At 33.7% G+C, this 17,078-nt stretch overlaps 1 protein-coding gene across 1 annotated transcript in view; it reads left to right on the top strand.

The window, feature by feature from the left end:
* Positions 1–17,078, top strand: part of LOC125053006 (BMP-binding endothelial regulator protein) — a 53,964-nt gene that overhangs the window by 18,163 nt on the left and 18,723 nt on the right. The window contains exons 2-3 of the mRNA XM_047654163.1: positions 1,669–1,831; positions 6,304–6,404. Coding sequence (XP_047510119.1) covers positions 1,744–1,831; positions 6,304–6,404 — 189 coding nt within the window. The 5' untranslated portion in view covers positions 1,669–1,743. The remainder of the gene's footprint in view (positions 1–1,668; positions 1,832–6,303; positions 6,405–17,078) is intronic.

The following is a 17,078-nucleotide window of genomic DNA, read 5'->3' as shown; positions in this document are numbered from 1 at the left end:
TTTTTGTTGAATCTAAAACGCATTACTGAGGAGGATCTAAAGCCGGAACTTGTCTAATTGACAATGAGAACCTCATGGCGCTTACAAAAGCTTAGCAAGCATCACCCGATTTACAGCACATATTTCTAAGTAGTTACCACGCGTCTTCTTTGCCTGGAATTTGGAATTATGAAGCCAAAACTTATTTATTTAGTGGAATTTATTGACAAAAGTTTGTACAAAAATATCGTAAATGAAATTCCTTATTTTACGTCTACTGGCAGTTGTATTATTTAAATATGATCTTACGAATCATACACATTCTCATCAATGATAAAAGAGCATACAAATTATTATGTAGAATAGGCAAATAGCAATGAAGTTCACAGAAAAAAAATAATTCTAAATTAAATCTTAAAACATATTTTTGACCTTAAGAGTAATTAATTTAGATGAAATAAGTGTCCATTACAATACACAATCTATCAATTAGTAAATCAACAACTATCAAGCTAACCCGAAAGCTTTTTGTAGACACTACACCTGTAGTGGTGGAGTCCTCATTGATGGACCCCAGCTATCGTTTTTGACGTTATAGATATATTAAGTAATATCTGATATAGCAGTCTCTCTAATATTTTTTAACCGTATCCTGATTACCTTGACTGGAAACACTACATTTAGGCAATTTATAGAAGGTTCGTTTTTTCGCATTATTTAAGGCAAAATTAATCAGTAAAACATGAATAGAAAGAAAAAATTAACGTTATTTCAACAGCAATTAATTCAAACTAAAATGTTTTACTATAATCACTTGTTTTTTTAAATATCAACTAAGTTCTTGGACTTTGACTTGCCATGATGAGTTGCAAAACGTAAAATCAATTATTAATTTCACTACATTTATCTAAGCCTATAGATTTATAATAATAATCCATGTGCCAACATATGTGCATATGTAAAATCTATTAAATTTATTATACCCTATAATTCTTGGCATTCTTCTGCATCTCCATGGGTCTTAATAAGAACAGAAAGATCCATTGAACAATTGTAGTCCAGGCACACTAGGGGTTCGAGGGTTAGAGATCCCACCCTCACTCAGACTGTGTCAGCCAGACCTCATTGGGAAGTTACGTAAACATTTAATTTCAATACAGCGTTAAGAATTTGAAATGGTCTAGGCGTAATTAGAGGTAAATAATACGAGGCATTGACCTCGTGTGGAATGTTATAAAAAATGCACTAGGACGAAGTTTGGCAGTCAATCGATATTATCGTGAGCTCAGGGTCACTTTGAATAATTAATTGATCGATCTTGTAAGGCATATATTTGAAATTTATTGTTTTATTAATTTTTATTTTGATTTATAAAAGCGATTTGCGTTTAGTGACTTATTTCTGGTTATATATGAGTTTTAATAAAGTTTTTGGTATTAATTATCGGTAATTTTTTTAGACTCTTAATTGTTGTAACTGTGTAATTACCCGTAATTGTAACCCCTGTACGATCAACCCCTATTTTTTATTATAGAAGTTAGTTATTTTTATTGAACTAAAAAATTTTTCTTGGAAATAATATACATGGCAAAACGACGTTTGCCGGGTCAGCTAGTTATATATAGAAGTGTTCATCGGTTGAGAGTATCGTATGCATTTTTAAAACTTTGTCTACTGATTGTCCTACAGGTGTGTCGGTCGAGTGGCGCGGTGCGAGGGTGTGATGCGAGGGGGGCGGGGCCCGCGCAGGCGCCGGTAGCGACCATGCGGAGACCGCGCGTCGCACGAGTCGTCGCATGGTTTTTTGCAATCGCCGCTACTCTCTCTATTACGACTGCCTCTAGTGTTATCAGTAAGTACCTCGTTTGTTTGACAGCAGTCGGTTTTAGAACGCTAAATAACAGCAGAGAAACAATTTCAAAGACAATTTTGTAGCTATTTGATGTTGCATTATAGGTACAAGTCAATGGCTACAAGTCAAGTTAATGTTAGTAACTTAGTGCTGCGTAACAAACTATTATAAATTTCATGTTTTTTTTAATAATAATAATATGTTAAGTTTGATCGATTGTTAAAACCCGTTTAAAATTGTTGTCAAAACGTATGGTCTAAATCAGTGTTTCCCAAGCTTTTTTTTGCCATGCCCCGAAAATTCTTATGTGGAAGCACTACAATACATAATTTCTATTAAAAAAAAATTGTTCACTTAAGAAATTTAAATGATAGGTTTTCGGAAGAAAAAGTACCTTGCTTTCAAAAATTTAACCACCTTCCACGGCATTGATCTTTAACTACTAGGAAGTTGATTAAATAGTTTCATAGTAACGTAACAAATTTGGAAATAATCCATCATCAGCATGTTTTTTTTTTTTCAATAATAAAAAACAACTGCAAATTACCGTTAAGAAATCGCAACATACCAATGCAACATTGTTGTATGATTGACGTGTCTCTATAAGCTTAAGCAACTTGGTGTATGCAAAGTTCGAAGCGTCGGAGCACAGCCGGTTATATAAAATGTGTACAAGTTTCGATTGCACAAGCTGTACCGTGACAATTCTGCGCTTGAGCAACTCGGATCCCATGCATAGATCACCGTACACCTGTTGCGATATTTTAATTTAATCTACATAATTTTGTATGCGCTTGGCATTTTTACGATTTAACATAACTTTTGATTCCTTTAGCATTTTGTATAGGCTTTTTGTATGCCTAAAAATACGAGAAAAAGTTTTATATCGAGTGAGCTAGTGTATTAAGTGTGCAACTCTCTTCCCTGACGTCGTTCGAAACCCAGCTGTGCACCAATGGACTTGTCTGTGTCATTTAACATTCGCTTAATAGGGAAATCATCGTGAGGAAATCGGCATTTAAGACCCAAAAATCAACGGCGTGTCTGTTAATAGAAATCTGACCAGTGTATGAAAATTTGACGTCACGAACTGTAATTTTCATACAAATTTAGTTTTCGACGATCTCATTTTCTCAACATTAGTTGGTATATTTTATAATACTGTCTGTTTGACGATCTGGCTGCCGCAACAAATTATTCAATAATATTTTAAACTAGACAAGCAATAAACAAACAAGCAACAATAAAAGACACATACAAAATGTACTCATACAAAATCAAGACAGTTACAGCAACCGTGAACCCGAAAATCGACAGCGTATGTCAGGCACAGAAGACTGATCACCTACTTGCCAATTAGAAAAAACAAATGACCACTGCTCTTTTTCTAATTAAACAGCTATGACGTCACCATCGGACGGATCTATATACATTCTATTCCCCAAAAACGTTCTAATCACTCATCATAATGTATATGTACTTATTATATTTAAGCGAAGTGACGCGATGTGCTAATTAAAACCACATATAACATATACCTTAAATACTTTGTAAACAAAATCCATAGAAATGTCAATCATATTGATTTATAAGAAAATATAATTGAATGGCAAAATAATTTATAGAAATAAATAAATCGGTCTTAAGGTCACAAATAATAAACGAGGCCTTAGAATTCTTATAACCGGACTCAGAGTCGTCTATTAAATTATTTATAATTTCAGATTATAATATGGGAAGACACCTACAATATTTATTGATTAGTTAATGAAGCATTTTCATTAACCAGTTAAATAATTTGGTAAAATCAAATAATTAATTATTATATTATATTTTAAGTACGTCATTCACATTATCAAATCAATTAAATAACTCTAGTTCTACAGTGAATGTAAAAAGTATTGATGGCTGTATTACTAAGTATTCCTACGTACTTTATCAAAAGCAGCCTAGCGAGTATCTATTCTCTATACTCGATACGATATCCCGAGTTTTTAGCAAAACGAATACGATTTTTTATAATACAGCGGCAAAGGGGTGGGGGACTCAATGTTAAGTGAACCATAGACACACACACTGCCAGAAGGTTCGAAATTTATCTATAATAAATTTATTTAAAACTTTATCTTCTTTATGCGTAATTTCATTCCGTGACTGTTTTCTTTTGATTGTAAGATAATATATAATATAAACGTGTATAATATATAAATATACAAAATCGTATATAACAGTTAATGATACTCATTCGATTTCAGCAATTTAAAATGAGAAATAAAAGTCCAACAGCTTCGCAGATCGCAGTCTTCGGAATTAAGAACATATATTATGTAATATCTCTTCTTTTTGTTCAGGAAGAGGTAAAAGTATATTAATAAAAAAAACACTTCATCACATATATATTAAAAGAAACAAAGCTTAATAAGAACAGTAAAACTTATAATATATAAAATTCTTGTGCCACAATGGTCGTTCCCATACTCCTCCGAAACGGCTCTACCGATTCTTATGAATTTTTTATGCATATTCAGTGAGTCTGAGAATCGGCTACTATCAATCTTTCAAACCCCTAAGTGATAAGGGTGGTCCGGTCCACCCCTAAACTTTTATGTTTATCTTTAGATTTTTTGTTTTTTTTTTTCTTATGATACAGCATACAAAAATACATACAACCCTTAACTTTCACCCCCCCTACGATTAACCCTTATTTCTTATTGTTTTATTAAAAACTTATGACATGAAGTCTGAGGTTTATATGGAGAAAAATTCACAGAACAACCTAAAAAGTTTTCATTCCGGAAAACCGAACAGTCTCATAGCAAAATGTTCCATGTTGGTAGGTACTAAACAGGTAGGCTAAGTAAAATCACATTGAGGAGAAACGAAGTTCGCGGGGGCAGCTAGTTTCTAAACAGAAAAATTCTATCTACCAATTTATTTGGAGCGCGGGCTTATCTGTGAATACGGATCCTGCTACTCTTACACAGAACAATACAGCATTCATCACGCTTTATGTAACAAAATCTTTTGCTAATCCTACTCAAAACCTAATATATTAGAAACAGTAGCAAGTGAGAAATATGAAAACAATAATAAGTTGCGAACGTTCAAATGTTTTCCTTAAATACTTCTAACTTGGTTTATTTACGATTTCATTTACGTAATTGCTTCCCTTCCTGTTATTATTGTATAAATGAAATAAACATTTTATTCTTCCGGATGTTTTGTTTTCTCAATACGAGATAAACTACATCATATTAATAACATTAATTTTGCATCGCATAGCAACATAAACAAGTTGTAGTTCAAAAAAACAGATGCAATGTGTATCTGATTCCTTTCATTGTACTCTCACAATAAGAGTACCGCAAAGCTCGTAACGACAAAAATATTGGTGCCCTGTGTACTTTTAAGCTCTCCCAAAGGCACCCATAATGTTATAAACAATAGAGGAATTTGCAAAATGAACAAAAGAAAGGATTATTTTCCCTTTTGTTCTACTATCATTAGATGAAGCTTAATATACGGAAAGTAATATAAAACGTTATCTAAGCAAAGTGCAGGGAAGCCGCGGCGAGTCGTATATAATAATTTATAACCTTGATGAACCGTTGGTTGCCAAGCGAGATAGACGACGATGTAAAAATAAAACTAATTAGGTATTTTATCATTGAAAATATTGCTCAACATTATATATTCGTTGATAGCCTTTGCGTATATTAACCTGCAACATCCAGGAGTTTAAACTGGAGATGCAGAGATCAATTTCCGATAATTATTTTGAAATGTCTATGAAAAATGTCTCATGCTCTATGGTAACGGGACTCCACACTTAAATCTAAAACAAAAACAATAATGCTAACGCATATTACGCTATAAATGTGTTTTTCTTTAATTTACTACGTCACAACAGCTTACACGTAAGGCATTTGTGAGTATTTTACATGAGCGGAATGTTTTCGTAGTGTGAGCAAACATTACCAAAATATTTGCGCAGGAGATGGTGGCGCTCATATCTGTCCGGTACGTAATAAGAATGCGGATCTGAAGTTTTAAATCAAGGTAAATGATCGTGCGTTTCGGCAGGGAAATAAACTTGTATCATCTCTAGAGAGAATTTGTTTATTGTTGGAGAGTTTAGTCTATAGTGAGTTGACACTATGACGCGTCTGTGACTGGTCGGTTATAAAAAAATTACGCATATAAGAAAAGAGTTCTTATTTTAAAAATTCAAACCGAATTATTTTACGTCTTAGGAAATTCAGACACTTATTGGAATATAATTATTCTAGTTCCATTCAGTTAAATATTTTTTTACACAGCTTTTATTTCTTTTTTTTTCAATAATATAATGGTTGATTCATTATAAGTTTAACGGAGAGAGATGTGCTGATTTGTAAGGTTGACGTGGTCTTACTAACGAACATTGATTATATATTATTATTAACTTTATTAATCAAATTGAGTTTTTACAGAGGGTCAGCGGGCGCCGTGCTCCAACGAAGGCGAGCCCGTAAGACTTCAAGACGCGCGGCTCGAACACGATTGGAGTAGCTGTTTCCGTTGTATTTGCAAGGTACGTGCCTTAATTATAAAGCTGGTAAAAATTCACATAACATACAAAAATACCTACCTTAAAAATGTTAATGTTCGTAAAACTACGATTTTCCTTATAAAACTTTTTATTAAGACACTAAATGACGTATAGTTTCACAGAAGATAAAGAAATGAATGGTTTCAGGCTAAAACCATTTTGAAATTTCAAAAACTTATACGTACTTTCGTATGTATACAGTGTTCCGAATAAATGTCGTTGTGTTGTTCAATTGATCGATAATATGGTAGGCTCTTCACGCCAATTATTGTCTGTGGGGATCTACTTAAAGCACGTTTGTATTCACCCAATGACAACTGTCAGTGTACAAATTTATCACGAGCCAACTGCGGAATTATAATTCAAAGACACGTGCGACTCTCACCAATGGACAGTGTAATTTTGACCTTCAAATGTAATGAAATAATTGGGGAAACCCACTTCGGCATTAGCTTATCAAATGTCTCACATATTCTAATATTTATGGTAAATATCTGCTTAAAACAGTGTTATTTTTTAATAAATCTTATTTGTCACGGACGCTGACGGCTTAGGCCCACTATACAATTTATTTAAGTTAAAAATAATATTCTTAACAGGCTGGCAACGCACTTGCGAGCCTTCTGACAATGTGAGTGTCCATCGGCGATATCACTTAACATCAGATGAGCCCTTCTGTCTGTTTGCCTCCTATTACATTGAAAAAAAAAACCAAATAAATCACAATAGATACACAATTTTAGTAAGGAATATTCTCTGTGTCTTCGTCCAATTTATTTATATTCACTCAGCCTTGGGTCGTGCTTTTGAAACCAGACTGTGTTGTGGTATTGTTTCTGTCAAAAAAACATTGCGAGGATACTAGCACGTCTTAGAACCAAAGACATATAGACGTTTTTGAAAAAGAAAATATGCAATCTAAAGCCACGATATAGGGTTATTATTAATTGGATGCTTGGCAACAAAAGTTAAGTACTTGAAATATTATTTATGAATAAAATTACAATGTTAAATTACATAATCGCATTACGATTGAAAGCGATCCTCTGACGATTTAACGGGACACGTACGGATGTGAAAGTATGATGGAAAATTTAATCGTGAACTTGCAATAATTGTTAAAAGTTGTTTACAACGTTAAGGTATAACTTGCGTATGTATCGCGAGTTAGAATGCTCTTTTCAAATTACGAATCCTGCATATTTTTATTGGTGTAAAGCTTTTTAAAATCTTTGATACAATCGGGATATATGTAGCTCATATCCTAAATAATTTTACGTTTATATTATTTATGTTAGTCTCATAGACTACCAGAAATAACGAATAGATTTATTTGGAACTCCAATAAATTTATTAAGTGTTGCTTCTCGAAGTAAATAACTTCCAGAATGTGTTTAGCTAATTTTTTTTTAATGTTTTAATAATAGATTCGCTTGTTCGCGGTAATTTAAATAGTAAGATGTAATAAACATAAAATATATATGTTGTTATATCTCTGTAATCATAATGTGTATTCAAGGTAATAAATTTAATGGGGACCAGGCCGCATTATAGCTTGAAATATAAAAAGTTAAATCAAAATAGTTTTTCATCAGTAATCGCTCGGAATTTAAAACCTCTGCAGACAATAATTTGAATAGTATTTTCAAATGACAAAAGAACATTTGAAACATGTTAGTGTTGAATAGTGGATACAAACGCGTGCGTGGTATTTCCCAGTCGATCTCACCTCGCCGGATGACTTGTGCGGAATTTGAAAGCCCATCGGGAGATTAATCGCTCATTTTGTGTTAAAAATTAAATGTATTTTCTTGGCTAATGGTATTTTTTGTCATGTGCTCAGTATCTAAATAATATTACGTAACATTTAAATATTTTATTTAGATGTATCTAGAAATTTGGGAGTCTACAATAAAGTCCAAATTAAATCAGTGTAGTGGGACATATTTTTTGAAAATATTTGATATATTTATGATCTTAATTTATTTAACTTGAAAACATTTTGTTTATTCTTAATATAATATTTTGAATTGAGTTGAAACCTCTCTTTACTAGCTTGCAAAGTGTATGCCTGTCTTGGGTTTGATTCCATGTTTCATCAGCCAGCTTCATCATTATCTGATTATGGTGAATCGGTAATGCCCTTGCGATACTACTAGTAAGTAAGAGGAGATTTGATAATTAAGTTCGATATAATAAGAAACACGTGCGGTGCGCAAGCGCGGCGTCAGTCTGACCCCATAGTAGTAGCCTTTTTATGCAGTGAAGTAACAGTCCGATAGTATCTCTCAGCTACCGGTCACCGCTTACTTTAATGAGGCATGTCATTTATAGCAGCAACGATTGCGTTCGACTTTCTGTCCGTAAAAATTATTACTAAAATATCCGAGCTCTCTTTTAAGTCTGTTTGCCGCAAGTGTTTTATAGGCAACATCAACTCTGTTTGATAGTGTAAGAATTATTTGTTATTTGTTTTCAAAGTGCCCTAAGAGTGCTTTTCGGCTCAGGGATTAAGGATTTTAATGATAATGAACTCCTGTCTTGTGTGTCAGGACTATTTTTTCATTAAGAAACCAGAGGTAAAAATTCAGGAACGCTGCACCAATGTCTGCACTGATATAACGGGGCTCACTATCTAGAACAAAAAACTTGGCAGTTCTTCTCTTCCGTTCTACGCCTTTGATTTGAGAATTGGCTGGAAAATTAGAAGCATTTAATACATATGTATTTCTTTTTTTGACTTTCATAAGTGTGATTTGATTTGAATACTATTCGTAGTTGCTACGAGTCGTACTAATAGGTCCTTTATACATATACATTTTGAAATATTTTCTCTTTAGACATTTCGTAATTATTTTATATATACCATTACGCTGAAGTGTTATTCCAAGAAACGTGTAATCAAAAAACAAAACACTGTGCAGCACTTACAGTAATCATGTATCTTGGCTCCTATATGACAGTTTAATTGAATTGCGGCGAGCAATTCCTAGTTTAACATCAAGTCTTGATTGCATATAATTAAATATTTTACACATCGATGCTATTTCTGTACTGTAATTCAGTACCTACGCAAGATATTTTCCGGAAAAATAAAATAAAATACAATATATTTTTATACTATTCTCTTCTACATGCATTTCATAAGGAAACATGCTTTCTTTTACCACGTTAGTCTATACCAACACGTGTAGCTGGTGTAGATTTTATTAGAAACAATGTCTTTAACAGTAGAGGTTTTAAAGCGCGTAATGCACGTGAACTCCACTCCAGTTTGGGCATGGGGTTAAACTTTGAAATGGGGTTCATTTACCACGTAGAGCAGTGTTGGCTTAGTGCCTTCAGAGTGCGGCTCGCATCCCTGAGGTCGTAGGTTCGATCCCCGGCTTTGCACCAATGGACTTCCATTTGCGCATTTAACATTCGCTCGAACGGTGAAGGAAAACATCTTCGTCATCGTCTTAGGCCCAAAAAGTCGACGGCGTGTGTCAGGCACTGGAGGCTGATCACCTACTTGCCTATTAGATTGAAAAATAATCATGAAAGACATTCAGTAATCTGAGGCCCAGACCTAAAGAGGTTGTAGCGCCAATGGTTTTTTTCTTCATATATCACGTAAATCGCTAAATTACAGTTTCGGTATAAGATGCGACAATGTTAAGAGATAGTTGTTATGTGATGCCGTGGTACGAGAAAGTGGGTAAGTGGAGAGCAGGCGCAGGTGGCGGCAAGGCCTTGCCGCGAGCGCGCGCCTGGTATGCGGTCGCACCGGTTCTTCTAGTAAAGTTGATTTTTTTACACGCCACACATCAAACACTGTTCGTATATTTTACTATTATGCAAAAAATGTGGTCAATGTTGCCATCGTAAAATAAGTTTTTATATCTCAGTCGAATGGCATTGAGAAGGGCGTTTTGAAACCGTTGCGCGACAGCTGTTTATTTATTTATTAATACTTCGTTGCAATAACATAATAAAATTGACAAAATTAAATGAAAAGGAGGGCAACTGGCGGCTTTGGCTTTCGAGCGATCTCTTCCAGGCTGTTGAAAAAAAAGTTATTTACATAAAACTTATACAGGAGCAAACAGAAAATCTAAACTAATAAAGGACACGTGAAAAATAAAAGTGCACATGAATCACGACAATTCTAGATCAGTCTCACGTCAGTACGAAAGTTAGGGATACGATGTGGACAGGTAATGTTAGTAGAATAGAGATAAAGGAAGATAGAGAAGGAGCTAAGGGAATAGGGACAGGAAGTGATTATTTTTATATTACCTCCTGCTCTCGACTTTGACTAACGTGAAGAGATCTGATTTTCAATAGTATTTTAATAGTTCGCAGACACAAAACTCTTACAGGAGTATTTACGAAACTTTTGCTCTGCTTAACCAGTTTCGATTATTATTTAGAAGTTGGACAGGACAAATTTTGATTATGCGACTAATTGTCTTGTACGTAACTCAGAGACTACCAGCTTCTATAACAACTACTATAGAAATAGGCCCCGATAAGGAGAATAATATATTTTTTCGCCGCATCTCCGCCCACGATTGGCCTCGACGTCGACCAGGATCATTTACTTACCGAGATACAATTACAATTATTAATGGCATTTTCATAATAAAAAAGAAGTGGCGCTACAACCTCTTTAGGCCTCAGATTTCTAAATCTGTTTCATGATCATTTTTAGATCTAATAGGCAAGTAGGTGATTAGCCCCCAGTGCCTGGCACACGCCGTCGACTTTTTGGGTCTAAGGCAAGTCCGTTTCCTCACAATGTTTTCCTTCACCGTTCGAGCAAATGTTAAATGCGCACATAGAAAGAAAGTCCATTAGTGCACAGCCGGGGATCGAACCTACGATATCAGGTTTGAGAGTCGAACGCCGAATCCACTAGGCCGACACTGCTCCACTCATAATAACAAGTCTAAAAATATTACACAATTTACCCAACTACTAATTTTAACCTTGCTCGAATAGAACTCAAAACCGATTCAAATATACCTATATGAGTCCTGGTATGGTATTTTTGACCACCTCGTGGCTAGTTACGTGTAACCAGAAATCCCAAGGGTGGTGGGGTTGGATAGGGTCTATTTTATTCATAAAATTGTTGCCTTTGAGAAGTCCTGGATTCAATTACTGACGTAAAAAATATTGTTGCACACTTTATACATTCCTCCTAGACGCAACCGCATTGGGGTTTTCAGTTATTTTAAATAGGGATTAATTTCATAATTAGCGCTTATCTTCGCATTGCTCGTTGTTTAATTAAGTAATAAGTAATTATCATTTGCCGGATGCAGCGTTACCCCAAGGCTACTTTAATGGAATAATTTTATAGTTTGCAATATTTGATAAATAATTAATAGTTAATAAACAAAATAAAATAAAAACGTTGTCGACAAGACAATAGACAAGGCATAGATAACGCCAGGAGGTGAAAAGGTAAAACAAATGACGAACGTTTGCATGTTTCGCTTGATTTTGATTAGCCAACATTGAGATGTTGTCATGATACCATCGGTCCATCTCATCGGCCACCAGGCGGTCCCTTGTACTGCTGAGGTCTTTATTCAAGAGAATATGGACAAGTCCATCTGGTCCGCTATATATCCCATCCGTTTACAATCTTACACAACTAAACACTTCTCTAGAAATGATAGGAGTCAATTATAACAGCCATTTGAATTTCAATCGTACTTAAGAACGTATCCAGTTATGTCATTAAACTAATTAATGATGCATAAATTAGCACTATGTCAAAAATAAAGTATTGATATTAATAGAATTTGATTGCCTCGGAGGTCGTTGCGAGAAATATAAATATTGACGGAATTTTTCTAAATCTTCTTCGCGCAACTCCTGGTCTCAAACTTACAAAATTCGTATTAACAAAGATAAAAGAAAACAATTTTTTGGGTGTTTCTAAGGACAGTCCTGGCTTGTGCCCCGCAGTCTGAGCTTAACGTAATTCATTATGTAAATTAAGAGATAAAGCACATTCGAAATGAATATTATATGCTAACGTCCATTTTATAACAACATTTCAAAGTCGTTTTGTCACTGACATAAGTTATTTAATTTCTATAACTAGTGATATTGACTTTATTTTATTTCCCGTTTCGAGTGTGCAGACAGCAATTGTAGCGTGTTTATGCTTAAATTAATTGACAGTAATGAATATGCATTTCAAAACGTATTAAGAATACGTAAATTCTAAATACGTCTCTAGATCGATAGATTTTGAATTTTCCAATGACAAAATTTTAAATTATTTTTTAGAACGCTTCGATTACAATGACGCGGAGGTATGTATATTGTATAGTTTAGTTTTTAAGTTTCCTTTATAATTCTTATGTTACGACCTCTATTTATTCAAAAAGAGAGTTTAGAGTTTTTGTTTTAATTATCCATAGGCTAACTGCTTTTTTGGCTGTTTCGGAGTTTTATCAAGATAAAATAACAAAAAAATTTGGTGTTTTTGGTGAATTTGGACGATTATATTTTTATGTAATGACAAAATTAACGAATACTTGAGAGAAAAAAAACGTAAATTTCGTGCTAAGGTATTTCGTTGCACTGACTGTACATCTGATAACGTAAACTTTGCCACTCATTTTTATTACGACTGGAAAACATTGAACGTACCACTATGGTTATCAAACATAGGCGTATTAGGAAGTGGAATTGCGCAATACTCCCGGAAGTATTTGCCCTCTGTTATCACATAACGGAAACTGGGTTAACTTTGCCGAAATATCATATTTGAATTAATTTTTATAAGACAATATATATTTTATAAACTCTATGTTGAATAAACAGTCTCTCACTGCCTTTTTTATCTGTCAATGGATTTATGAATAAAAATATTTTTGTTTAAAGTATGCCAGCAAATATTTTTTACGATCGTTAAATTACATTTACTATCAAGAGGATAACTTAAACATCATTTATACACGTTTTATCCTTATTCCGAGAAACTAACGTTTAGGTATGTATTACATAAATTATTGAAAATAATTTTAATATGTAAATATTAAATTCATAGAATTATTCACTTGCATGGTCACAAGCGGGTGTCGATTCAAGGAGCCATAATCAACGCTATTTTCTCGGAGATTTTTAAGGAATACAAAAAAAAAACGAATCTAAGCCTAATAAAGAAGAGTATGTTGCTAGCGTTTCTTTCTGACAAGACATCAAATTAAGTAAATAATGTACTTCGCATTTGAATCATTTAAAAAGGTTTTTTACGGCTTATTCACCATCGAGCAGTGTTGGCCTAGTGGCTTCAGCATGCGATTCTCATTCCTGAGGTCGTAGGTTCGATCCCCAGCTGTGCCCCAATGTACTTTCTTTCTATGTGCGTATTTAACATTCGCTCGAACTGTGAAGGAAAACATCGTGAGAAAACGGGCTTGCCTTAGACCCAAAAAGTCGAGGGCGTGCGTCAGGCACAGAAGGCTCATCACCTACTTCATATTAGATTAACAAATGATCATGGAACAGATACAGATGTCTTAGGCCCAGACCTAAAAAAGTTGTAGCGCCATTGATTTTTTTTCCATTTTATTTATATACACCATGGACTCCTCTAATTAGGTTTACGGTCCTAAAGACATTATCCTAAGGTCCTTATAGGCAAGAATTGTCCCTCAAAACTGTTCACTAATATTTGCCAGGGCTACTAGGTTCGATTAGCGATTCGAACCTAATAAATTTAGCGCAAACGTGAATAATTTTTAATAAATACTTGTTCTGGTTATAGCATTTAATTAAAATGACTAGCGTACAAATTTAACATTAATTTAAATTAACCTACATCATTGTATTATCAAAATAACTTGTCATTGAAGTCCAAACGTTTAATTAATAGTACAGATAATATATACTATTTGTAAACAATGGAAACTTTAATTGCACTATCGCTTGCAAAATCCACAAGAAAAGTCAGTACAAAAGTTCGTTGACTTTGATAAACGATATCACACAAAAAATTAACTTGAATGAGTACTGTATGAACAGCGTTGGGATAGTGGTTAACCGTATCATTATCAACCTTAAACACTGTGTTTTTAATTGCGAGTAAACAGGACAGAAACCTGCAAATTTTGGGGAAAGATTTAATTCATTCAATTAGATTTTACATACGAAAGTCATACTTAGCGCGCTCGATGCTTAGTAATTGTTATTAAGGAAAAGAGGGCGTCGTAAAAAAAGGTGGATAGAAGATTTAGAAGGGTTAGAAGAAAGCAAATGTAGAAAGCTATGGATAGAGATATTTGGAAAAAGAAGTGAAGGGTTTCCTATCAATGTTACTGAAGAGAGATTTAAACTGTATATTGATTTTATGATGAGCATGTTTGGTAACTGTTTTTTTGTACCTCAGGATTGAAAGAATCTCGGTACACTTTTGCACGCGGGCCTAAGCCATGTAAACACAATTTTCTTTCTCATGTAGAATTTTGCGTGTTATTATTGTCATATTGAACTGATTTTTGAAGGATAATATAAATGGATTTCGGGATAATTAACAAGTAACTTTGATTTTATTTGACGGTTATCGACTGCAACCTGCCTCAAAAAAATCTTTTCAGTTTCAGAAGCATTTCCCCATGTGTGTCAAAACATTTAATTGTAATATCAACTTATCTTACTATTTACTCATAGATGACAAATCGAAGAACATGATCTCATGTCGAAACTATTAAACTATTGATAACTCGAATTCCGTAGACAACACGACAATAAACAGATAAAATTATCACTGTTCCCTTTCTAATGCGTATTTAATGACGTAATGTAATAAAATTGCCAAGTCATTTATTGTTAAGCATCATAATATTTTTTTACACTATCTAGTGCATGCGTCACCTACAAGGTATGTTACCCAGAGGTCCTAGGTTCAGGTACATTGTGACAGACTGAGGCACAGAAAGATAATTGCCGACTTGCTAAAGTCACACAGAAATATGCCTGTTTAATAAACTTTATTCAAACTTACGGTACACCATTTTTATAAAGATTTATCTATCGGTGTTCTCTTACCTTAAAAACGACTTTAAAATGCACCAAATACATCAGATATTTAACAATACAAAACAAAACGTCATTATTGGTTATTTTTTTATTATCTGTAAAGTGTCAGATTTCAGACCTGTCAAATCGATTCGGAAACCAAAACAAAATCGTTACCCAGTTTGACATTAATAATTGCATTTGACATTAATTATTTGTAAAACCCAATTTGACATTAGTAATTGTATTGACGCGAATTAATCTTCATCTAAATTCTCGAATGTATCATAAGATTTCTGAGAAAAGGTCCGGAGATTCTAACAACAAACTGTTTAACTATTAGTCCATTGAAAAGTTACATTTGGGGTTGCGTTTTTTAGAGGACGCAATTTTATTTATGGAACATGTAGGGGGGGTCAATACAAGCTTAACTCCAAGTTTGTGGGGTTGGCGTGCTTGTCCCCCGGCCGCCATCTTGGATAAAGGGGTCCAAAAACCATGTTTTTGGCTATATCTCATGAACTATCCATCGTACATAAAACTTGCAAAGACACATTTTGTAGCAAATCGCTGTGTCTACGATTATGTCCATGTAACTTTTTATCATAAATCCAAAATTCAAAAAGTTATAAATAAAAAAGTGATAGCTAGCTACCATTCTAATAACTGATTGATAATATAATTATGTCGAAGATTACCATATCAGCAAGTTGTCTGTGGAATAGGCCTACTAGGAATACCAATAAGTAAAATTGTAAGAATAAAAAAAAATAAAAAAAAATATATTTGGAATTTTTTTTTTAAATAAACGAGAGATCTTAAAAGTAAGGTAAAACTGCTGTTTTGATCGGCTTGTCATGAGCATTGACGCACCTAGTCAACTTTAGAAATAGAAAATATTTTCACTTTTTTTACTTATAACTTTTTAAATTTTGGATTTATGATAAAAAGTTACATAGACATAATTGTAGGCACAGCGATTGCTACAAAATGTGTCTTTACAAGTTAAATGTAGGATGGATAGTTTAGGAGATATAGCCAAAAACGTGGTTTTTGGACCCCTTTTTCCAAGATGGCGGCCGTGGGACAAGGGTGGCGACCCCACAAACTTGGTTTTAGCTTTACACTGACCCCCCCTACACATCAAAAAAATAAAATTGCGTCCTCTAAAAAACGCAAGGTTAGGCCTAAAAAATGTAACATTTCAATGGACTATATCGAATTCGTGGCAATTGATAAAACTCAGACACCTCTCTGTCGAAATCTTCGCGATGATAACGGATTAAACAGTAGGTACTTATCCGGAGCTAGATATTCAGTAGTGGGCTGATCAATTTTATAGAAAGCATTGTTAAGTGCCTATCTCATACCTAATCCGCTATTTTGCTGGTATTTTTTTCTGCTTAACAAATATTGCTAGCATTGTATTTTTTTTTAAATTTTTATAAACATTTAAACAAAACTCTTATATATATATATATATATATATATAAGATCTCTTTTATCTTGTAACATATACTTACTGTAGATAAAGTATGATGTAGTAAACTTCAATAAATAAAAACTTAATATATTCTGACCGAAATATTATTACAGGTGTTGAATCTATAATCTATTTTCACACTAAAT

This window comes from Pieris napi, chromosome 10 (assembly GCF_905475465.1).
Source record: "Pieris napi chromosome 10, ilPieNapi1.2, whole genome shotgun sequence".
Lineage (NCBI taxonomy): Eukaryota > Metazoa > Arthropoda > Insecta > Lepidoptera > Pieridae > Pieris > Pieris napi.
The sequence above is the reverse complement of the archived record's forward strand: the minus strand, read 5'-3'. Positions and strand labels throughout refer to the sequence as shown.